Source organism: Mesoplodon densirostris, chromosome 12, assembly GCF_025265405.1.
Source record: "Mesoplodon densirostris isolate mMesDen1 chromosome 12, mMesDen1 primary haplotype, whole genome shotgun sequence".
Classification (NCBI taxonomy): domain Eukaryota; kingdom Metazoa; phylum Chordata; class Mammalia; order Artiodactyla; family Ziphiidae; genus Mesoplodon; species Mesoplodon densirostris.
Window position 1 is genome coordinate 26,853,136 of NC_082672.1, and position 24,360 is coordinate 26,877,495.

Below are 24,360 nucleotides of genomic sequence, written 5' to 3' on the forward strand. Positions count from 1 at the left end.
TTGGGTCTTTGTTGCTGTGCGTAGGTTTTTCTCTAGTTGCCACAAGCAGGGCTACTCTTCATTGCAGTGCGTGGGCTTCTCATTGCGGCGACTTCTCTTTGTTGTGGAGCACGGACTCTACAGCGCAGGCTCAGTAGTTGTGGCGCACAGACTTAGTTGCTCCATGGCTTGTGGGATCTTCCTGGACCAGGGCTCGAACCCATGTCCCCTGCACTGGCAGGTGGATTCTTAACCACTGTGCCACCAGGAAAGTCTCTGTGGGAGTCTTTTAAACTACGTCTCTAAGAAATATTTCTTAGGCCTCTAAGACATATAGAACAAGTGTATGGAATTCCAATGCCATCACTTTCATTAAAAACTGTCTTAGAGTTTGGTTCTGCCAATCACGCAGATGTTTCTTAGCTCACTGAGATTCACATTTGTACTGGAGTTTGTTACCAAGAGATGCCATTAATCATTGCCTTGATTCTGCTTTTCTTTATCTTGCAACTAATACCCTAGAAGTATTTATGTTTTGTTGTTGTTGTGGGTTTGAGATCTAGCAGCACAACTAGCTATGTGTCCAGAATAGGTGTTTCGGAAACAGAGGCAGCTGGGGAGAGTCCAGGAGCCATCCTGCCTGGGAGCATCACAGGCTGCCTCAGGGGCTGGAAGCCTGGGCAAGTTACCCTGCCCTTCCCGGCCCCAGTTCCCTCATCTGTAAAATGGGAACAATTACAGCACTACCCCATGGGGCTATTATGATGCTTATATGAGTTAATATTTGTTAGTTCCTTAGAATACTGCCTGACACATAACAAGTTTTGTTAAAATAATTAGCACCTTTAAAAACAGTCTCTTTTGGGGATAGCTTTTGTTTGATTTTTTTTTTAACAACAGCATCATCAATGCTAATTTTTTTTGTTTTGTTTTTTGTTTTTTTGTTTTTTGCGGTACACGGGCCTCTCACTGTTGTGGCCTCTCCTGTTGCGGAGCACAGGCTCCGGATGCGCAGGCTCAGCGGCCATGGCTCACGGGCCCAGCCACTCCACGGCATGTGGGATCTTCCTGGACATCCATGTCCCCTGCATCGGCAGGCGGACTCTTAACCACTGCGCCACCAGGGAACCCCCTCAATGCTAATTTTTTTATTCAAAACTATCTCAGCTTTTCTCTCAGGTGTAGAAGAAGTTGGACATCTCTGTAGTTGCTTATTTACATATATTTAGCTAATATTGTGTACTCTCTTTTAGTTACTTATGGTACAACTTTCTCTTTCAATATTAAATGTAATAAGGTAATTTCCCTAGCAGGTCCTGAGTTTTAAAAAGATTTTCTGCCTAAAAGTTTTCCACATAGTGTTTAATAGCAATTAATAATTTTTAGAAATAACAAGTGAACAACAACAACAAAAATAAATCTAACAAAGTAGAAGAAATAAAGATGTTTCAGCTGTGTCTCCTGATACAACTTTAAACTGTAGTAACCACCTGGATGGGGTATTGTGTTGATGGTTCTTTTAAAATATTTCTGGCTCATTTAAGCTGAAAAAAAAATGTATCCATTCAGATAAATGAGCTATATTTAATATAATTATGATAGCTTTTCCGTCACGTGGAAATAGCAATAGCTACATCATTTTTCCCATAAGATTTGTAAAATTAAAAATTTCCTTTTTGAAAAATGTAACACTTTCATTGTTAATCAGCACTCTGCCCACAAAACTTGATTCGAAAATCAGTAATTAAATATGCCACCAACTTTAAACTAGTCTGTTTGCAGAAGTTATTATTTGTGAATGGACGGATTCACGCATTCTTCCTGCGGATGGGAATGCAGCCACATTTCCTTTAGAAAGTTCAAAAGCTGTGGTGCCTCCTCGCTGGCAATTGGGGGCAGGATAGTCAGAGGAGATTCACCAGTTGTCTCAGCAAAACAGTAATTTTGAAACTTGTCTGTCTGCTGCTTCTACTTGAAAAGTCTTGACAAGGTGGTGTCTGTAGGATTATTTTATTTCTTGGTTTTTCAACAGAAATTTCCTCCCCTCCCCCCATCCATTGGCAGGAGCACCAGTTCAGAAATCTGTAAACACGCCGGCTGTTTTAAAGGAAATTCTGGGGCATAATGAAGTCTGCACATCGAGGCGGCCTGGCCTGCTGGGTTCAAGCCACTGAAAGCAGCCGCTGGGGGAATTTCTCAGCCTTTTGGAAACTGTCTCAGTTCTGTGAGTCTGCTCAAGTGTACGAAGGTTGTTTGCAAGACAGGACACCTGCTGGGTGGGTTTGCTCTCCTCCCAGGAGCTCAGAAAAGGTGAGAGGGCTCTTTCACATCTTCTCTTTTCCTTGAACTGACACAATGCTTTCTTCAGCAGGTCCCTCTGCCAGGGAGCGCTCCGTCTCGCATCGCTCACACTGGGACATTTTTCCACATTTCCAGGATTATAGCCACTTTTACTTAGATCTATGTGTGTTGCCTCCACATACAAAGAAGCACTTGGGGACAGGATTAGTAGGATTAGAAGAGATTCACATATGTCCAGTTCAAGCAATTGGTATTCAAAGCTTTACACTTTCAAATGCCACCAAGAGAGAGAAAAGGGGCAGGGAGCTTACTTTGCATTTCAGCACCTTCAAGAGAGGAACAGTGCTTTTGATTGGTGTTTAAAGCGGAGGGGATAAACAGATTCCTCCTTGGTTTAATGCAGTCCAGCGTACCCTGGCCTCTAATCTGGGGACCCAAATAGCAGTGCCGCCAGGCTCTAACATCACAAACTTCTGCATTTTGGAGTTTGCTAGTGTTCCAGGAACACGCCTCAGTGCATCTGTTTACAGCCAGGTCCTTTCCCAGTTGTGATTTACTGTATTATATATAGGCATTCCTTCAGGATTTCCCTTGCAAAATATTCCTAACTCTGTTTGCTTGGACCTAACAGTGAAACTCAGCTTCCCAGCCATGACTTATGGCAGAGGTTTGATTTGTTTTCATTTACTGGTGGTGGGGGGTTAAGGGACGTAATGGATAATGGAAAGGAAGATGTAATAGAATTACATGTGAAACCTGAAAAACAGGTGTTGAAGTAGTGAAGTTGTTTCTTATACTTTGTGTGGAGACAGAAGTAGACACCCCTCCCCACTCATGCAGCAGAACTAATTTTCTTATCAGTCACTTCTGCTTTCAGGTCATGGAACAGCCCATTCTTTTCCCCCTCAACCTCCCATTCCTAGAAAGGCCTGATTTCCTTTATGAAGGAGCAAAATAGCCATAGAAAACAATTCCCAGTTTTTTAGGTTATATCGTATCACCACGGATTCCATGACTCCCTTTAGCTAATAAAAGTTTTGCTCTAGATTAAATCATATTTTGTGTTTTACTTAGCAACAGGGAACCTCGGTTATAAGGTTCTATTTTGATGGATTTTGATTGTACTTTGACATCTTTCCCAAGGCTGTAGGTTTTTTAGAAATTAACTTCTCGTAAATTCTGGAATATGAATGTCAGTGAAAAGATGGTGCTTAAAATCCTATCTCTTTTCTTAGGAATAAGGCTGTCTTTCTAAATTTGCTTTTTTCATGGAAAAAGATTTACACTAGTTACTATTGGACTTGGGGTCCAGTCCCCAATCTATCATTAACTAAATGTTAACTTAAGGGAGTCATTTATTTTCTCTTGCCCTCAAATTCTTCATATTTAAAATAAAGGGGGTGGACTAAAATGCTAATAATTTGCATTCCTGGCACAGCACAATTTATAAACTGCTTTTTCATACTTCTTTAAAGGATTTCTGAGCTTAAACACTCTATATTTCTCTTCATAATCATTTCAAAAAAAGTCACTTATGTTATCTCTGCCATAGAACAGTCACATTTCACAAGACCAGAAAGTTACTTTCAAACAAATCAACTGCAACAGCTCTGGAGCAGGAATTATTTGGAGTAAATATTTTACAATGAGGTGCCATCTCTGTAAGACATGATCTTAAATACCAAAAAGTTTGTGTGGTGCCAAAATTACATCTCTTTGTCCATAAGCTTTTCTTTTTTTTTTTTTCCAGTTTGTTTTTTCTCTATTGTTCAGACTGGTAAATTCTATTGTTTTGTTTTCAGACTCACTGCTTCTTTCCTCTGTTATTTCCTTTCTTCTATTAAGCCTATCCAAAGAGATTTTAATTTTGGTTACTTTGTTTTTCACTTTCAAAATTTTCTTTGATTCTTTTTTTTCTTTTTTATTAAAATATGCTTGATTTACAATGTCATGTTATTTTCTGGTGTACAACCAAGTGACTCAGTTATATATATGTGATGTATGTATATAATGTTCTTTTTCATATACTTTTTCATTATAGGTTATTACAAGATATTGAATATAATTTCCTGTGCTATACAGTAGGACCTTGTAGTTTATCTATTTTATATATAGTAGTTTGTATCTGCTAATCTCAGAATCTTAATTTATCCCTCCCCACCCTTTCCCCTTTGGTAACCATAAGTTTGTGTTCTATGTGTGTAAGTCTGTTTCTGTTTTGTAAATAAGTTCATTTGTACTATATTTTAGATTCCACGTATAAGTGATATCATATGATATTTGTTTTTCTCTGTCCGACTTACTTCACTTAGTATGATAATCTCTAGGTCCATCCATGTTGCTGCAAATGGCATTATTTCATCTTTTTTATGGCTAAATAATATTCCATTGTGTGTGTGTGTGTGTGTATATATATATATATATATACCACATTTTCTTTATCCATTCATCTGTAGGTGGACACTTAGATTGCTTCCATGTCTTGGCTATTTTAAATAGTGCTAAAATGAACATTAGGGTGCATGTATCTTTTCGAATTACAGTTTTCTCTAGATATATGCCCAGGAGTGGGATTGCTGGATAGTATGGTAACTCTATTTTTAGTTTTTTAAGAAACTTCCATACTATTTTCCATAGGGTTCCTTTTTCTATACACCCTCTCCAGCGTTTGTTTTCTGTGGACTTTTTAATGATGGTCATTCTGACCAGTGTGAGGTGATTCCTCAATGTAGCATTGAGTTACATTTCTTTAATAATTAGTGATGTTGAGCATCTTTTCATGTACCTATTGGCCATATGTACGTCTTCTTTGGAGAAATGTGTATTTAGGTCTTCTGTGCATTTTTTGATTGGGTTGTTTGTTTCTCTGTTATTGAGTTGTGTAAGTTATTTGTATATTTTGGAAATTAAGCCCTTGTTGGTTGCATTGTTTGCAAATATTTTCTTCCAGTCTATAGGTTGTCTTTCCATTTTGCTTATGTTTTCCTTCGCTGTGCAAAAACTTATGTTTGATTAGGTCCCATTTGTTTATTTTTGCTTTTATTTCTATTGCCTTGGGAGACTGACCTAAGAAAACATTGGCATGATTTATATTAGTGAATGGTTTCCCTGTGTTCTCTTCTAGGAGTTTTATGGTGTCCTGTCTTATCTTTAAGCCTTTAAGCCATTTATTTTTGTGTATGGTGTGAGGGAGAATTCTAACTTATTGATTTACATGCTGGTTCTTTTCTATATCTCCTATTTCTTTGTTGAGTTCCTCCATTTTTTCATTTGTTTCAAGTGTATTTGCAATTCCACTTTGAAACATTTTTGTGATGGCTGCTTTAAAATCCTTGTCACATAACTCCAATTATTAGTGTCATCTTGGTGTTGGGGTCTGTTGATTCTTTTCTCATTCAAGTTGAAGTTTTCTTGGTTCTTGGTACGATAAGTCATTTTCAATGTGTCCAGGACATTTTGAGTTATCATGTTATGAAACTCTGGTTCTTATTTAAATCTGTTTTATTTGCAGACCTTTGTGAAAACCCCTGTAGCAGGGGGAAGAGAGGCACAGACTTTTTGCCACTGGGTGAGGGTATTAATCTAGACTCTCTGCTCCTTGTAATCAGACATTGATAATAATCATTCAGAATGGTCCAGTAGACAAAGTACAAATTTGGGAGTCAGACAACACTGAGTTGAATCCTGGCTCCCCACTTACCTACTATGTTTCCTAGGAATGTGCCACATAACCTTATTGAGCCTCGGTTTCCCTATCTCTAAATAGGGATGGAGCCTCGGAGGCTATTTCCAGGATTAGAAATACTACATGTGAAGGGCCTAGCAAATAGTAGATGTTTGATCAATATTAAGCATCTCTGGCTATAAAGTAAGAACCAGTATATTTCAAATGGACATGCTATTGAGCACACATCCATGTGTCTTCTAAGAAATAAAAACTTCACAGCTCTATTTTTTCTCCGTATTTTTTCCAAACAATTCTTTTTTCTAAAAATTAATTTATATGTGGTACAAATATGATATGTTTGTGAAAACCTCTCCCGATGTCAGTGGCACAACTTGGAGGCCAATACCTTTCAACTGACTTAGTCATGCCTCTACTTCTTTCTTGAAGTACTTCAATTCCATCATACCATTGAATGCTATTTTTTAAGACTTCTGCTGAAAACATGTCATTATAAAAAAAAATCTTGCTATAGTGTGTTTGATTTTCAGGGCTACTATATTTCTCCACAACCTTTATGGTTTTATTTGTTATCCTTATAAGGGTTATCCAAAATAAGGGTTATCCTTATTTTGCTTCTCAGTAGTATTAAAAATGTTTTCAGTGTGGTAAAATGTGCATGACATAAAATTTACCATCTTAACCATTTTTAAGTATACAGTTCAGCAGTGTTAAGTATATTCACATTGTTGTGAAACCAATCTCCAGAACTTTTTCATCTTGCAGAACTGAAACTCTGTCCCCATTAAACAACAACTCCCCACCTCTCCCTCCCATCCCCTGGCAAACACCATTCTACATTCTCTTTTTATGAATCCAATTACTCTACATTCCTCATAAATGTGGAATCATATAGTATTTGTCTTTTTGTGATGACTGTCATATTTTATTTACCATAGTGTTCTCAAGTTTCATCCATGTTGTAGCATCCATGTTTTCTTCTTTTTAAAGAATGAATAATATTCCACTGCAGGAATATAACACATTTTGCTTATCTATTTATCTATCAATGGCATTTTGGTTGCTTCCACTCTTCAGCTATTTATGAATAATCCAATGAATATGGGTGTACAAATATCCCTTCGAGATCCTGCTTTCCTTTTTTTTTGATAAATACCCAAAAGTCGAATCTCAGTAATATTAAATTTACATAACTTATTTTGGAAGAAAGGAGGAACTGAATCTTCTCTGTATATAGCCACACACTGTGTGTATCATGTAAAAATTTTAAATCTTGGTTATTATCTTCAAATCTAGGAATGCCAGCTAAAATGCATATGGCTGTAAACAACAGAATACCCAAGTATTCTGTGGCTTTAACATTATAAGGCATCTATTCAATTCAAGAATAAGACTGTTGGGAAGTTGATCCAAGTCTAGTCTAGTGACTAAACCAATGCTTGCTTTTTGCTTCCCTTCTGCTCAACCAGTAGATTGGCTTTTCATTCTCATGCAACCTCATAGTCACAAAATGACAGCCACAATCTAGTAATTGTTTTTCTCAGGAAGCAGAAAGTAGGAATAAAAGAGATTCCCTTTTATCAGAGAAGGAAACAGCTTTCTCAGAAGCCTCCTGCAGCCTTTCTTTTATTCTCATTGGCCAGAACTGGGCCATATGGCCACTTTTATCTCAAGTAGAGAAAGTGAGTACCTGACAAAATAGAAGTGGATTACCATGATTGGGACCAATCTTGAGTCAGCCCCTTTTGTATGTTTGACAATGTAAACACAATTGTCAGATATACAAAATTAGACATCTGTTTACAAGGAAGAAGTTGAGGTATGACTTGGACAGGCAATTGGTAGTGTCTTTATGGTAGGCCCAGAACCCCCAGCAACTGACTTTCCTATGCTTGGAGGATGACTGAACAGCCTGTGTGATCACTGGTACATACTTGCAGTGCACCTGGCAACCACACTACATTTCCTTAATCCATTTACTTTCCCATTCTCCTAAAAGACTAGTTCATATCTTGTCTCTTTAAATTGCCAGTTTCCCTTTACCCAGTTCTCACTTTCGGATGTAACCTTGCTTCTTATTCGACTGAGAAAATAGGATTAATAGAAGACATCTTCCAGAAGCATCTACCACCACTTCCACCTTCCTGCACCTTTGTGTTCCTATAAGGTCTGTCCTCCCCACTTGTGCAGAGTGTCCATCCCTTCTCACCTATTCAAAGGCAAGGTTCCAGCAATTATCCTCCCCTGCATCATCAGTTTCCTCTCACTACTAGATAATTCCCAGAAACATAGGAGTATGCTGTAGTTTCTCCCATCTTAAGATGTTTCTCCTCTGTTTTCAACAAAACTATTTGACAGAGGTTTTATAGTTACAGTCACCATTTTTTTCCCTTCCCATTTTTTCTGGAACTTACTCCATCCTGACTTCTGCCCCCACTATACCATCAGCACCACTCTAGTCTAGGTTGTTAGTGACCTCCATCTTGATGAATGAGTTTAAAAGAATCTTTGACATGAGTTCATTTTATATATGTATGGGAGTCATGTTTTTTTTTTTATCACTTTTTGACCATGATCTCTTAACAACTGAAATGGGAAAGACTGAGGAAGGAGATATTTTGAATATGCTAAGTTTGAGATGCCTATGCAAATAAAAATATTTAAGTTAGCAGTTGTATAAACATCTTGATAAATCCACAAGGTGAAATCTGAGTCTTCCTCTCATCCTTGGCTTCTGGGACATCACCATGTCTGGGCTTTCCTCCTACCCTTGTAGCTGCTCTTTCTCAGTCTCCTTTGTTGCCTCCTCCTTTTCTTCCCTCTTTCCAAGAAGTACACCAAGGCTCAATCCTTGGAATGTTCTCATCTTTATCTGCATTCAAACACCTTGTTGATTTTATCTAATCTCATGTCTTTCTCTGAATGGCAGACATGTTTATACAACTGAACTCATGTCAAAGATTTTTTTTTAATTCACTAATTTACGAGGGAAACTGGTAAGATATTACAATGAGTTTAAAGAAGGATTCAAGGAACAAAGACATTTATAGGGATAAGAAATTCTGAAATGAATTTGCAAATACATGCATAATGGGTCTATCTACAGAAAATAGTCAATTGCATTCTACTAAACACAATCAATGTGCTTTTTATGGACGAGGATAATTTACATTATGTTCAGTTTTCTACAACTTACAAAGCTGTAAAGCATCTTAAAAACACTGGAAGGCAGAGATGACCTAAATGAGTGAGTTAAGACTCTCACTAATTTTTTAATCTCTTTTTTTCCCCATTCCAAAATCCTTCAAGACTTTTTTCTGACACAGTGAATTGCATCTATATTTGCCAAAACATTTGAGTTCATTTTTAATCTCTTTTCTCCTTGTACTTGATATTCAATCTCTCAGCAAACCCTGTTGGCTCAGTCTTCATATTATATCCAGAATCTGGCCACCTGTCGACACTTCCCCCACACAGTTGGTACAGGCCACCATCATTTCTTGCCTAGAGTCTTACAGTAGCCTCCTAACTGGGCTCCTTGCTTTCAACCTTGCCCCTTTCTAGCTATTCTTAATAGAACGGAGTGAGCCTTCCAAATGTAAGTATGTTCAACTCCCTCCTCTGCTCAAAACCCTCTCATGTTTCATACTTAGAGTAAAAGCCAAGGTTCTCAGTTAAGAGTAGAACCTAAAATTTCCTACAAAGCTCTGTATACTCTGCGTTCTCATGTGTGGCTCTCCAACCCCAGAGAGGTGTCTCTCTGATCTCTTAACCATCTTTCCCTCACTTTGTTTCAGCCACGTTGGCTTCCTTGCTGTTTCTCTAACATGCAGGCTTGTTCCTGCCATGGAACCTCTTTGTATCTGTTGATCCCTCTGCCTGGAATACTTCCCCCCCTAAATATCCAAATTACTTGGTCTTTCATCTCCTCCAGGTTTTGCTCAAGTATAAAATTCAATAGCATTCTTCACTAACATTATTTATTACAAACACTGGTTGTATTCCATTATGATGCAGAATGACCGTTCCAGCCCTGGACTGCCTTTTTTCTGGATTTTATATAAAAGAAAAACTTACATCCTTAAAAGAATGCTATTTTGGATAACTGTTAATACCCAGCTAACTCTAACTTTACTGATATAAATAATATGGAACTCAGCACAAGCCTAGCATGTAGTAAATACTTAATAAATCCTAGCTCTTATTTTGTTTTTACTCAGAATGTCCTCTCCTACCATTTTTGCTTTTAGAGATCCCCCCTATCTTTCAAGGTCCAACTGAAATGCCTCTTGTTCTGTGATGCCTTCTCCATTTCTTCACTGAAGAGTTTTAGCAAACATGGCTAGATTTACCTAGTACTATAGGGATTTATGCAAATATCTGTACTTTTCCTAAAGTCTTTGTAAATGGGAATCAGTTATGAATCAAGTTTATGTGTCCTCATAACAAAAAGTATTATGCCATGCAATATATATATATATATATATATATATATATAAAATCTTATCAATTAATACTGATACTAGAATATGTGGTATAGAAAATAAGCAATATAGGGTTTTAAAGTCATTGGGGAAAGTTTTTTGAAGGAGGTTGAATTTTACCTGAACTTAAAATAAGGATTGAATTTGAATGAAGGGGCATGGAGAAACTATGCACAGCAGAAGAAACTGTACTCAAAAGCACAGAACGTGTAAGTGAGATGTGTGCAGAGCAAGGAAACTTGTAAACCCTAGAGGTTCTCTGCTAGGAGGTAGGAGTATGAGAATTGAAGAGATACAATGAGTTCCATTGCATGAGAGCTATTCATCAATATTTCTAATAGATACCAAGGCATCTGTTCCAGAGTATATTTTTCTTATTCATTTTGTTTTGTTTTGTTTTTTGGGTCACAGGTACAGAGAATTAGATTATTATTATTCTTTGTTCATAGCACACTCCCATCATTGGTCCATGAATGTTTGTGTTTATTTTCTTTATTTTTTAAATTAGAGTATAATTGCTTTACAATGTTGGATTAGTTTCTGCTGTAGAACAAAGTAAATCAGCTATATGTATACATATATCCCCTCTCTCTTGAGCCTTTCTCCCACCCCACCCCCATCCCACCCCTCCAGGTCATCACAGAGCACCAAGCTGAGCTCCCTGTGCTGTACAGCAGCTTCCCACTAGCTATCTATTTTACACATGGTAATGTGTTTATTTTGAATAATATAATAAACACCTGTGAATGCCCATCCCAAAACAGGAAAAAAGAAAGCAGTTGATAAATGTGACTCCATTAAAATTATGAACTTCCTTTAATAAAACCTCATCTTAACAGATGCAAAAAAACAACTGAGAATAAACCTTTTTATCTGTTTTTGTCTATTTTACAAATGCATCTCTACTTCAAGATCATATATTAATCTTTTTTATTTAATGTTTTAAAGTTTTTAAGTCTGACCAATCTGGAGTTTATTTTTCTTTATGGCTTGAGGTAAGAATCTAGTTTCACATTCCTATGTAAGTAACTTTTTTTTCCCATTTCCCTCTCACATCTTTCTATCTTTTCCCACATGTTTTCCAATTGATATACTATACTCCCTTTATCATATTTCAGTGTTTGATATATGTGCAGGTCCCTTTCTGTTCTTTCTATTCTATTCTATTGGCCAATTGTAATAATTCTGCACTGCCATTATTTATTTACCTTTAAAATAAGCCTTGGTATCAGATACTGCAATAATTTTACCTATACCTTTCTTCATCAGAAGTGCCTTGACTATTCTTGATCCTTTGTACACACACACACACACACACACACACACACACATATGTATATTAAGTTCTTTGAAACATTCTATTGGGATTTTATTTTAAATTTTACTGAAATGATAGATCAGTTTCAGAAGAATTGACACTGACTAAAGATATGTGAGACCTTTACAGGAAAAACTATAAAACTTTATTAAATTTATTTTAAAATTTGAAATTAATGAAGAGTTATACCATGTTTATGGATAACAAGATTTAACATTGTAAGGTTTATACATTATATTGTAAATATTCAAGGAATTCATGACTGGTAAGGCATTTTATACACAATTTCTGCATTGTTAGTAAGCAGTAGACATTCACAAATGACTTGAGTTCCATCTGGAAATTCTAATATGATTTTTTTCATGTGACAAGAAAGGCATTGTGAAGCTATCATTACAAACAAGAAACAGCTTTCCATTTTAGCACATGACCCTCTTGTTTCTGTTTTTAGTTTACCCTTTTTAAAAAGAGTTTTAAGATACTTTGATTTTTAAAAATATGCAATAGTCAAAAACATATAGGAAGAGAAATACATAGGCATTACGGCTTTAGAGTTTTCTATTATGGTAGATTTCCTTCATGTCAAAAATATACTTGTTGTGAATATGAACATTAGTCTTTCCAATTACATTTATAGTCATGTGAAGGAATTCCACAGTGCCTAAGGCAGAAGAGCCAAAGTGCCATAGAGGCTAGTGAGACAATTTCTGTGGAATCTCCCTACTTAAGAGGCATGCCACATCTGACACACTCTCCAAGGGTCCTGTCTGGGATTAGCCTGAACAAATTATATGTATATTTAGCTCCCCTCAATTCTTAAATTGGTCCTTGAACATCCTCTCCAACTGTCCATTATTGTAGACCTGTCCACAGTCCTCCACTGGAGCTAGAAATTCCCTTTGCTTCACATCCTACCTCAGAGATGTTACTCACTCATCTGTATACTCCATCATCTTCCTCCATTGCGGAAACTAGCAGATTTTTCTTGTGTTCTAATTCCCATATTCTTGGCCCACCTTTGCTGTTGCTGGCCTTAGTTGCACTGCATATCTCTTGTTTTTTGCCTGGGGCTTCTCTGACACAAGGATATGGAGCACCAGTGGGGATTCCTTTGTCACTCTCATGTGTGGCCCAGAATTGTGGAAGCCTTTAATGGCCCATGAGCAGCCTGCACCAATGTGGGGGTGAAAGGTACTGTAAGCAATGGCTAAATGCTTCTCCATTTCATCCCTTGGGTGAACACATCAAAGATGTATTCTATACACTCATGAGAAAGAACAAGAGGAATCAAGTCCCAGTTGTCCATAGCAGTGATCAACTTGATAAAGCACCTTTTCATTAACTGTTCCTCCTGCTTTGTTTCACTCTCCCCCAGGCCCTCACTCCTACTCTCTAGGATCATTTTCCAAATAAATCCTGCATCAAGAGAAACCAGGCTAAGACAAGAAGACATACCTCATTTTCTCAAGGTCTCTCCTCGGTGGCTCCAGGACAAGTTCGTAATCTGTTTAAATGACCAATATTAATAGCAGAAGCCTAAAACTCCCATCCATAGTACCCTTCAGGAGATTATTGGCTCTCTCATTTTAGCACCTAGACTATAACCCAGTAAGTGCTGTGTTTTACTTGATTTTATTCCCCAGAAACTCTAACTGTTCTGATACATAGGAGGCACTCAAGAAATGCTTGACGAATGAATGAATGAAAACGATGCTCTGTGTTTTTGTTTTGCTTTTTTAAGATATCTGTGGTAGGACTCTATGGCTAGGCCAGAATAGGATTAAGTCAGTGCCAATCATCAGAAAGTCTTTTAGGACAAAGAATAGCAGGGCTTCCAAATCCCATAGTGCAAGTGTCACGTACCTGCTCCTCCATATGAGGCCAGTCCTGGTCTAACAGGCCCAAAGAACCCCTGCCTTGAGCTAAGGGTGTCAGGGATGGGTATATGATTAGGGGTTCCAATAAGAAGACTGGGCTTGTAAACTTTTGTGGGGGACTCAGAATTCAAATAAGCATACTGGTTTCCAGAGCTTTCCCTAAGAGAAAAACAAAACAAAATTTAAATCATGTTTCTCCCAACAATCTTTCTTTATTTCTAATAAGCAATCAGGTACTTTCCTAGTATGCTATTTAGAGAGACTGAGAACTTGTCATAGTACCTTCTAAAGCTAGTGGATTCTGTACTTCAATCTCATTTCTAAAAGTCATAACACTGTCGAGGTACCAGCTCCAGCATCTGAAAAGTCCCATGGTATGCCTTATACTACTAATTCTCAACTTGCCAGGGAGTGGAGGCAAATGGAAAGGATGTTTCCTGCCTTAATAGTGAGGGTAGATGTAAGAAATTTTTAAAAGCCATACCAGGATTACATTTTTACAAGGTAAACTATAAAAGAATAAAGCTGGACAAACATTTTTGGCTGGTAAAACTATATACAGAGGACAGGGTGAGAAAATATTTTATTTCAAAAACATAATACTGCATGATTTTAAAAGGTTTGCAAAACACTTATTTAATCCTCATAACGGCATATGTCATGACTATTATTATTTTCATTGTGCAGATGACAAAATGAAAGTTCAGAAATGGTAAGAAACTTGTGTAAGTATGCACATCTGGGAAGCAGCAAATCCTATCCAGGAAATTTGACGGGTTGTGAAGTCTTTTTTGCGTAATATCTACCTCTGGTCTTCACACCATAAGGAGAGAACTGTCATCAATGGGGAAGTGGCATCTCTATGTTTACTACCTAAGAGTTTTCAAAAAAAAAAATACTTTATGTCTCTTCAAGAACTCATCTTGGAAGATGAGTATGGTATTTAGAAGCTTTGTCCAGAAGACAGCTTATTAAAGAAACCTACACAATATTCTTTGTTGATTTGTATTCTTTGCTGATGTTTGTTTTCATTCCCTTTGTTATTGATGGCCTTCTCAAACAAGGATGGGAAGGACAACACAAACGTTGAGAGAAACTATGCCCTTTTTATTCTAGTCCTGTCTTTAAAAAGGTTTTCAATCCCTGGCTGCCTATGCCCTTTAGATTTTAGTTTTTAGTTTCTACAGCTGCTTATTGAATAAAACTCTTAAGTTGAGTTGGTTATAGGCTCTTGTTTGGCCCATGTCTTTCCTGCCACACATATTTTTCAGCAGTATTTTTATGTTGGATATCTGTTCTTGGCATTACTTTCCCAAAGGCATTATTTTCCATTTAATATAATTACTTCAAATAATAAATCTAATGGGAGAAAAAGAGCTATTACCCCTTGCTTTATTTTCACAGGAGACAAAACTTTGATAAAGAGAAAGGGCCATTCCAGCAAGTATACTTGCAAATTTTATGCATAATTGCATTTGATTTTTTTTTGACACAAATAAATCACATATAAAAGCCTTTCCAAGAGAAAAATAATTTTGACTCTGGAAAGAATTTTAAGATAAGCTTATAAATTCACATCAACAAAATAAAAATTGGCTTTTTCTAGCAATGAATTTCTAGTCGTCTTGTATTCTTATTGAACTAAATGCCTTATTGCATTATGAGCAATTATTGGGACATTGGCGTTGTCCCCCAGTATAAAGTGGAAAGCTTCTTTTTCTTTTTGTCATTGGAAAAAATTAAGAACTTGTTTGGGAACCCCGTTCAGCAGCTCTAGCAGATCTATACTATTAATTTTTTAAAATTCTATTTTTTATCAGGGTTTCAGTCTGATAGTGTGCTCTGTTTGCCACGTGACCTCTACGGCAGTTTTGGAGGCATCCCAGTACTCGGAAGTCCCATCCCAGAAGAAGTCCTCAGTGTTTTCATTCTCACAGCTTATCTCAGGCAATTTGACTGGTTCAACACATGGCAGGATGTATGAATGGAGAACAGAGCGCCATACAAACAGTACAGTTGCTTTTCTTCTGACCCTGAAAATAGCCACAAATGGGCTCTGTATTAAAATATTAGAATCAATGTTAAAATTTTCATAAACTTATAAAGTAAACATATATGTGGAGATCATACAAACAACTCTTTAAAATGCACTTAAGGGTGGGATTAAGTTTATGTATTATGAGCTAAGGACACTTACACAGTGTGTTCCATGCCCTCCCCTTCCTTTTCCCCCTCTTTACAAAGTTGTTGTTTTTTCCTAAAAGTCTACCCATATTTATTATACTTGCCATAATAAAAAGGAGAAAAACCAAAGTGCTAAAGTATCTAATTAAAATGCTCACTTCTGTGAACATAGATAGTCCAATATTCTGCTATTTCCTAATATCAAGTGTTATAAGATAGACAATCAAAATTACTAAGACAAAATGAGGGTTTGGAAAATTATCGTTTCTTTCATCAATATCTTAAATAATATTATGCTCTGAATGTTAATTTCCACTATCACTTTATGTTGTAAAAGATAACATATCCCAAATGTATAGGACTTTTTTAGTACCAGTTCTTGATAGTTGAGAATATCATTTCAATTGTTAAGCAGGAGACTCAAACTAGTCTGCAAGTGAAATATAGAATGATTAAATATCTACAAATTTTGAGTAATAATTTGTTTCCAGCCTGCTTCCTCTCTTCAGACCCCATTCCCCAAAATAAAAGAAAAACAGGACTTGTGGCTTGAATTGTCTGGATAATTGCTTTAATTTTATTGTATATTATAATATTATATAAAGATGAAGGTGAAAATTCTGCCAATATTGTAAATGGTGACAATTTGCCTTTATAAACTTTACACTCAGACTGTTGATGTTATGCAAACAAAATAAAACATGCCTATAAATAGAAAAACACAATGGTCTAATGAGAAAGGAGAGTATATTATATTTCCATTTATTTTTAGAAATGATGAAGCAGAGTTCACCTGGTCTGTAGCACAGATTCTATATAAAATCAATCAGCCATGGAAATGTTGATTTTTAAAAACTGTCACTTTGACTTTTCAAGATTCAGTAGAAGACTCCTTAATTATCATTTTTTCAAAATAATGTGTGTAAATATATATTTGATAGGCATCAATGTAACATTTCAAATGTAACTCTACTTATGAACAGGTGTGTAATATGTTTTCCTTTGTCCCTATTAACATCTGAAAAATAACTTATTCCTTTCTATTTAGGACTCAAAGCCTTCAAATAAATATTTTAATGTGTTTAACTTTATGCAATTATACATGTAAGTTTTGGAATGCACATGTATAAGTATTTATAATAAAAAGCAGTGTAATAAATTGACGACATAAATGTTAACATCTCTTTAATTCTCTGTTGCTCTATACTCAGGTTCTTACATTCTAATCTCTTTGTGGTATATATTTATTTATATACTTTATGTATGAACCTGAATTTACTGAATACAAAATGAAAGTAATACATATGCTACACAAGATACTTGTCTCTAAAAGAAATATTTATCTCTAAAATAAAACTAAATTCCTTAAGCATTTTAGTAAAGAATACAGCAATATGTGTTACATTTAACTATCTAATTGACCATACCAAGGAGATGATAAAATAGCTTCCAAAAGAAAAAGCAGAATTTAATATTCTGTGCTATTTTTTATTAAGATATCAAATTGTATACAGTGGCTTTAACTCTAAGATCATAAAAGAAGTCAATTAATAACAATAAAATACTAATAAGAAATCATCTACTTAGTGCTTGTTAAAGTATTAGTATTAATGGAGCCACAAATCCAAAATGTCAGGACACATGCCAAGAATCTGTGTATAAGTATGCAAATTTTAATATAACTCATCAGTTTAAGTGATGGATCACCAGTGATATTTAAATCAACCTAAATGTTCCAATCTTGAGGAAAAATGTTTTCAATTTACTGGCTTTCTTTAGAAGGAAAACTCAGTAGAGGTTTTGGCATTGCGCAGATGTTTCCAGAAAGGAAAAAAAAGTGTCCTGAAGTATGCTCACTGATTGAGCAAAATCCTATAAATGAAACCCAGAAGTTCATATCTCCTTTGACTTTTGTCAGTCTTTAAATAATTATAATGAGTCTGTAAGTTCTAGCCAGCCTTGATGCTTACGCATCTTTAAAATCAAACTTCTACTTCTGCCAGTGTATTAACTTGCCTATATATTCACATAATTAGCACCTCATCATTTTATGCTATTCTGGGACTTCCTCTCATCTTCCAATCTCACATCCAACATTGAGAAAAGCAGTCACTATCGCTTCATAAAATTCTGCTATTTTTCTTGTATGAAAATCAGATGTTAAAAAGATGAGGAGAAATACTGGACAGATCATGAGTGTTCGAGATATTATGTAAAATATGGGGAAACGCAGAAAACTAAAACTCGTTAGTCAGTGGGCCCAGATCCATCCCCTTGGGCCCTTCTAGCACCTAGGGTTTTCAATTGGGCATCTTCATCTGCGGGGGCTGGGAGCTCAGCACCCTCACTACACTCCATCACTTGGGATGCTCTGCTGTGAGAAGAGATAATTCCTGCTTGGTTGCGATTTATGTTGACATTTAATTTAAAAACTAGATGTCTTTTTTTTTTTTTTTTTTTTTTTTTTTTTTTTGGTAACGGCTTCTTTGATCAACCTAACAGTCTGGATGACCTGGCCGCCATTGCTATTGTTGTGAAGTGAATGTTTTACTCAGCAGATAAAGAAAGAAACTACTTTTTGAGAAGTTCCTCCGTGGTCAACTAGTTTTTAGGCTATTTCTCCGGTTGCACATGACGGAGCATCTGGGTTCCCCTTTTATCTCTTTTGTTTTGGAAGGGGGATTGGGTTAAAAGGTGAATCCCACAGGGCAGCCTCCTGCTGTTCGGTCTTGGCCAAAGTTTCTGCCGGTCAAGTTTGAGGCTTGAGCAAGAGAAGCCCGCGGACGCTGCGGATTGACCGGTTCCTCACAGTAGCCGTCTGGCCGGTCAGCCAGCGTGACATTCGTCGCTGGACTCTTACGAGGGGTTGGGGAGGGGTCGCTCCTGAGCCCAAATCGCCGCGGCCTCGGGTAGAGCGGCAGCTTCTGGAGAGGAACTCGGTGGCTGGAACTGCGGAGCGGTGGGCGTCGGGCACCGAGCGGCACGCCCCAGGCATCGGGTAAGACACGGTCCCCGGCGATCTGGAGGTGGGAAGGGGTCAGGAGGAGCCCCGCAGCCTCTGGAGCGCGCGGTCCCCGGGAGCCGGGGTTGCGTCCTGTGTGGGGATGCAGAGCTGAGGCTGTGCGCCCGGGGCACGTATCTCCATATCGGGTCCCCGCGCCGACCCGCTACTTTTCAAGTGTTACGCAAAGGCTGAGAAACTCACAGGCTCTTTTCGGAGCCAGGACTGCAGGGCTGGAAGCAGCCCGCGGGCCTTGGGACGCACCTGTTGCCAGGGGACGACCCCCCTCCGCCGCCGCCGCCCACCCCGGCCGCCAGGGCGCGGCGTGTGGCCCGAGAGAGCGCGGCCCCGTCGCCCTCTCCGCTCCGGGCCCGCCTGAGCCCTCTGAAGGAGCCCTCGGCCAGGGCCAAGGGCACGGCGCGTCTCTGGCTGAGGCCACTTTGGGCTGCCGCAGGCTCGGCCCAACGCCGGCTCCCTTCCACTCCCCTCCTCGCACCCGCTGGCGGTGGTGGATGGAGAGACGGCCCATGGAAGGCAATCCGTCTGCTTGCCCTCGTGGGCTCGGAGCCTGCTCGGTTTCGGGCTCGGGGGCTTATCCCGAGGGGCCGAGCCCGGGGGTGGAGGAGTCGAGTGGAAGTGAAGTCTCAGTGTCCACAATGACTCCGCGAGGCAAGCGTGTGGGAGCAGCGCCAGCGCTGCCGGGTGGACATCTCTGCCTTTTGGGCCCTGGCGAGTATCAACCCATTTTTTGGCGAGCAAAGTTGTGGCTCCTTCACTCACTCTCTCTCTTTTCCGAGGGAGACAAGCCTCCTAGGAGAGTCTGGGACTCCTGGGAGGCCTCGCTAAAAGTGCTTGCCGGGCTGGGGCCCTGGACCTTGCACCATTCCACACTCACACAAAGCGGCCCTTGGGGAAAGCAGAGGGCGATCTGGGAGAGAGGACGCATCCCTAACTGCGACCGAGGGCTCCCCTCGGAGCCCTCGACATGGCAGATCTGCCACTCCAAGCACCGCCGAATTACTGCAGCCAAAAGCCCCTTCGGGGTGGAGAGGGTCTGGTCGGTGCAAGCGAGGCCCTGTCGCCCCTTCCCCGCCCAGGGCAGCACCCCCTCGGAGCTGGCTGCGGTCACCTATGTGCCTGTCTCCGTGGAAAGGCGGTGCGGAGGCAGAGGGGCTTCTGGATCCAATTCCCAGAACCCCGGGCCCAGTCCTTTCAGCCCTTTCAGCCCCACAAGTGAGTTATTCAGTTTGTATTGGGAGGACTGCTACTTCTCCACACCCCCCTTTCCCCCTGCAATTTTACCTTCTCTATTGATTGGCGGGGTGGGGGGAAGGGAGATTTAACCCTTTATTTCATATTGTCCCCTGAGAAAATAGGGATTTTTTTAAAAGGTAAAATACCTTTCAGCGGCATGATTTTTCTACTCCTTCATTTGCAACCCTTCTGCTCAAACTAGACTTTGCTACTTCCCGAAATCAAAACGGAGCAGCAGCATTCTCATTTGGGACATGGGAAGGACAGACGTCGAGGCCCAAGGGTCAGGAAGGTGGATCTGGAGGACGACGGGGGCCAGGTCTGTGCATTGGCCCAAAGGCGGGGAAATCACTTTAGCTCCTGTCGAGCACTCTCTGCCCAACACCTTGATCAGCAGGAAAGCCGCTGAAGCCTGTGGTCTGGACCACGCCTCTTCCCCAGCTTCCTTCCATCGCCTGGGGCGGTGTCCGAATGGATGCAGATGTTCTGGAGCCCTTTTGCTCAAAAGCAGCTCAGGGGATGTCATTATCTGAGTTCACATGGGCGAACCATTCCTTTTGCTTGGATATTAGGAGTGCGTTTGGACATCAATCTTTTCCCATCCAATCGAATCTCTTGGATTCTCCGTTTTAAGAAACTTTCCTTCTATGGAGGTGGAGGCGACAGGAGGATAAAAGGCGTGTGTCCGATCTTCAGGGGCACTAAGGTCCTGGCCTTGACAAGGTGTTGGCCATTTCCTTTATTTTTTCTTTACAGAGAAGCAAAAGTCGGTGTAGAAAAAGCATCCGTTCCAACGCTGCATCTCCCCACCCGACTTGTGTTGCCGACTTGTATTGCCAGTGCTGCTTTCGCGGCGTGGCCGTCTACGAGCCTCGCGGAGCGCGCAAACTCCGGCCCCGGGCGTGCATCCCTCTTCTGTTGACCGCTCGACTTGTGTCAATGGAAAGTGAGGCCTCTTTTACCTAGCGAGTCCTGGAGGCTTGCAGTGACTCTGCCGCGCTGTGTGAGGCCCCAACTGCTCGAGGTTCCGGGATTGTTTTTGGTTTCTCACTTTCCACCCAGACACTCAGCCATAATCTAGCACTTGTCTCTGGTTCCTCCGAGCCCGGAGCTTGGCGGTGCCCACGTTTTTCTAGAGGCCGCCGCCCGGGCAGTTTCCCTTCCGGGAATTTCTGCCTTGCCGCCCCTCACGCTGCTTAGCTAGTTCCGACTGACAAAAGCACAGCAAGACGGAAGAAGGATCGGCGCCGAGCTCCCCACTCGAACCGAAGGCTACAAACTCCAGGCCTCCTCTTTCTCCCCAGGATGGACTGTGCGTGGGAGCGCAGGGCCCACGCGCGCACGCATAAGGGGCTCTTCAGATCCTATGGTGCCGAACCACACACACACACACACACACACACACACACACACACACACACGTGGTGTATTTTTTGACGCTGAGCTCCCGCTCTCCCCGGACCGCTGATGTGGGGCGGCCCCAGCCGGATGAAGTCACCCGCCCCGGCCGCGTGGCGCTGAGCTGCAGATGCTCTCTCCGCGCGCACGCACAGCAGTCAGAGGCCCTCCAGCCGAGCCGCAGGCAGGGGCCGCCCCTCCATCTTCAGCTAGCGCCGGGGTCCAGGGGCTGCGGGGCAGGCAGGGCAGGAGCAATCTCCCCTGGAGTTCTTGGGAACCTTTCCAATCCTTAACTCCCTCCCGCCTCCTCGGCTGCTTTTCCTCTCCTCCATTTCTCAAGTGGCTCTTATTGTAACGCCACGGTTGGTTTGTTTCTTCAGTTCCAGGTCTAAGAAGTTACAGAATCTGGCAACATTGAAATTCTTTCAGTAATCTATTTTTCAAAACGAAAGGGAAGATATAAAAAGCAAGAAACCCACCTCCGCAACAGTGTCAGGGGGCATACCAGTCACCAGATATGGACATCCCATTCAATCCACACCGGAGGGCCCAATAAACAAAATGAACACAATGTCAATGTTTAGGGAAAGAAGCCTAATGAAATAAACTTCAGGCAGTGCGTGCACATCGACAGGCATTCTCCTGCCCCTCCAGCCCCGACCCCCGCGCATTGAACCTGCCCTTCGCCTGCATCTCTGTCCTTGAAACCATTCCACTGAGACTTCTTTTGCCCACATTTTCCAAAAACTTGGGAGTAGCTGTGAAAGGGAGGAGAGAATGTTTCAATTCCTCTTTCCATCCCCAGAGAACCTCCTCCTGGCCCCCTTTCCTTCCCTTCCTTCGGTTCCTTTAGGTGTGATTTGCTTAGGGAAGTCAGGAAGGGGAGTGGAGTGAAGCAAAGTTGTTTTTTTTTTTTAATCCAGAAGGCGCGAGCTGCAGCGGTGAGTGTGTCAATCAGAGGGTTTTGTGCCTGGGGGCTCCTAGCGCTTCTGAGCAGAGGTGTCCCTAGGCGGCCCCACAATGAATATGAATAGGAATCCTTGCTAAATGGGACAGCAAAGCGCACCGCCCTGAATGACTGCACGTCATCCTAACCAGCCCAGGATAGATAGGAGGGTTCCTTTTGTCTCTTTTCTCCGCTGCAGCTCTATAAAAGCCCCTCTTTTTCAGCGTGAGTTGAGTTCAAGCACACACCAACTAGCTGTCCAGGAAACAGCCAAACCAGAGAGAGGGGAGTGGGGAGGGAGAAAGGCGGGGAAAGGCAGTGCCTCAGCTTTTCTTCTCATTTCTTGCCGCTGAGACGTGGGTTACTGGGCTGCAGCTTTTTTTTTTTTAATTCAAAATTTTCTTTAATTTCCTTCCTAAAGTCTCACCACAGTAGGGCCCCATCCCCTGTAATAAAATGAATTCTGATTCGAGCTCTGTCTCCAGCAGAGCTTCATCTCCGGACATGGATGAGATGTATCTGAGGGACCATCACCACCGCCATCACCACCACCAGGAGAGCCGTCTCAACTCGGTCTCGTCCACGCAGGGCGACATGGTGCAGAAGATGCCCGGGGAGAGCCTTTCGCGGGCCGGCGCCAAAGCCGCGGGCGAGAGCAGCAAGTACAAAATCAAGAAGCAGCTGTCGGAGCAGGACCTACAGCAGCTGCGGCTGAAGATCAACGGACGAGAGCGCAAGCGGATGCACGACCTGAACCTCGCCATGGACGGGCTACGCGAGGTCATGCCCTACGCTCACGGGCCCTCGGTGCGCAAGCTCTCCAAGATCGCCACTCTCCTGCTGGCCAGAAACTACATCCTCATGCTCACCAGCTCCCTGGAGGAGATGAAGAGGTTGGTTGGTGAGATCTACGGGGGCCACCACTCGGCCTTCCACTGCGGGACTGTGGGCCACTCGGCCGGCCACCCAGCTCACGCCGCCAACGCCGTGCACCCGGTGCACCCCATCTTGGGGGGCGCGCTCTCGTCCGGCACCGCCTCGTCCCCGCTGTCCGCCACCTCGCTGCCCGCCATCGGCACCATCCGGCCTCCCCACTCGCTGCTCAAGGCGCCGTCCACCCCGCCCGCGCTGCAGCTGGGCAGCGGCTTCCAGCACTGGGCCGGGCTGCCCTGCCCCTGCACCATCTGCCAGATGCCGCCGCCGCACCTGTCCGCTCTCTCCACCGCCAACATGGCCCGGCTGTCGGCCGAGTCCAAGGACTTGCTCAAGTGAGCAGCGGGCCGGCCCGGCTGCGGAGAATGAGGGGAGAGCGGCGGGAGGGCTCGAGGTGCCGGGCTGGGAGGGAAAAGGGAGGCTGGGCGCTCGGCCGGAGGGCGGGAGGGAGGGCGGGGGGCTCCCGAGGCCTCCCACACCTTCTGAGAGATCTCAGACCCTACTTGACCGCCGGAGGGAAAGGACTAAAACCAAACTGCAATTTCTAGGTGGTAGCGAAGGGGGGCTCGAACCAGACGTCGTGTGTCTTGCATGCATGCTTCTTTTCTCCATGCCGCGCCGGCATTTCTCACTGCCATACGCTCTTGTCAGAACGGCATTTGTTGTATAAAGACGGGATCGGTGTAGTTGAACACCGCCAAGGGCCTTTAGAGTCGCTGTCCATGTCTCTGGCTCTGTGTTCTCACCTTGGAAAAGACAACCATCCCTTTTGTGCGGAACAAATGTAAATATTTCCTTGAGATGGATGCAGTTAGAAGTGTCTCTCCTCTCCACAGTTGTTTTTCTAGAGCCAATGGAGAGAGAGAGAGAGAGAGAGAGAGAGAGAGAGAGAAAATCTCAAGACTTAAGTTTTGAATTTCAACTCCGGTCCAGGGCATGACAGCTCTTCTGTGGGTTTTCTTTAAGACGCAGTGTAGGTTGAAAGAATGCATGCACGCTT

At 41.6% G+C, this 24,360-nt stretch overlaps 1 protein-coding gene across 1 annotated transcript; it reads left to right on the top strand.

Moving 5' to 3' along the window:
• The first annotated feature begins 22,883 nt into the window (after positions 1 to 22,883).
• Positions 22,884 to 23,699, top strand: OLIG3 (oligodendrocyte transcription factor 3). The gene has a single exon (XM_060115288.1). The coding sequence runs from the start codon at positions 22,884 to 22,886 to the stop codon at positions 23,697 to 23,699; it is 816 nt and encodes a 271-aa protein (XP_059971271.1).
• Positions 23,700 to 24,360: the final 661 nt, after the last annotated feature.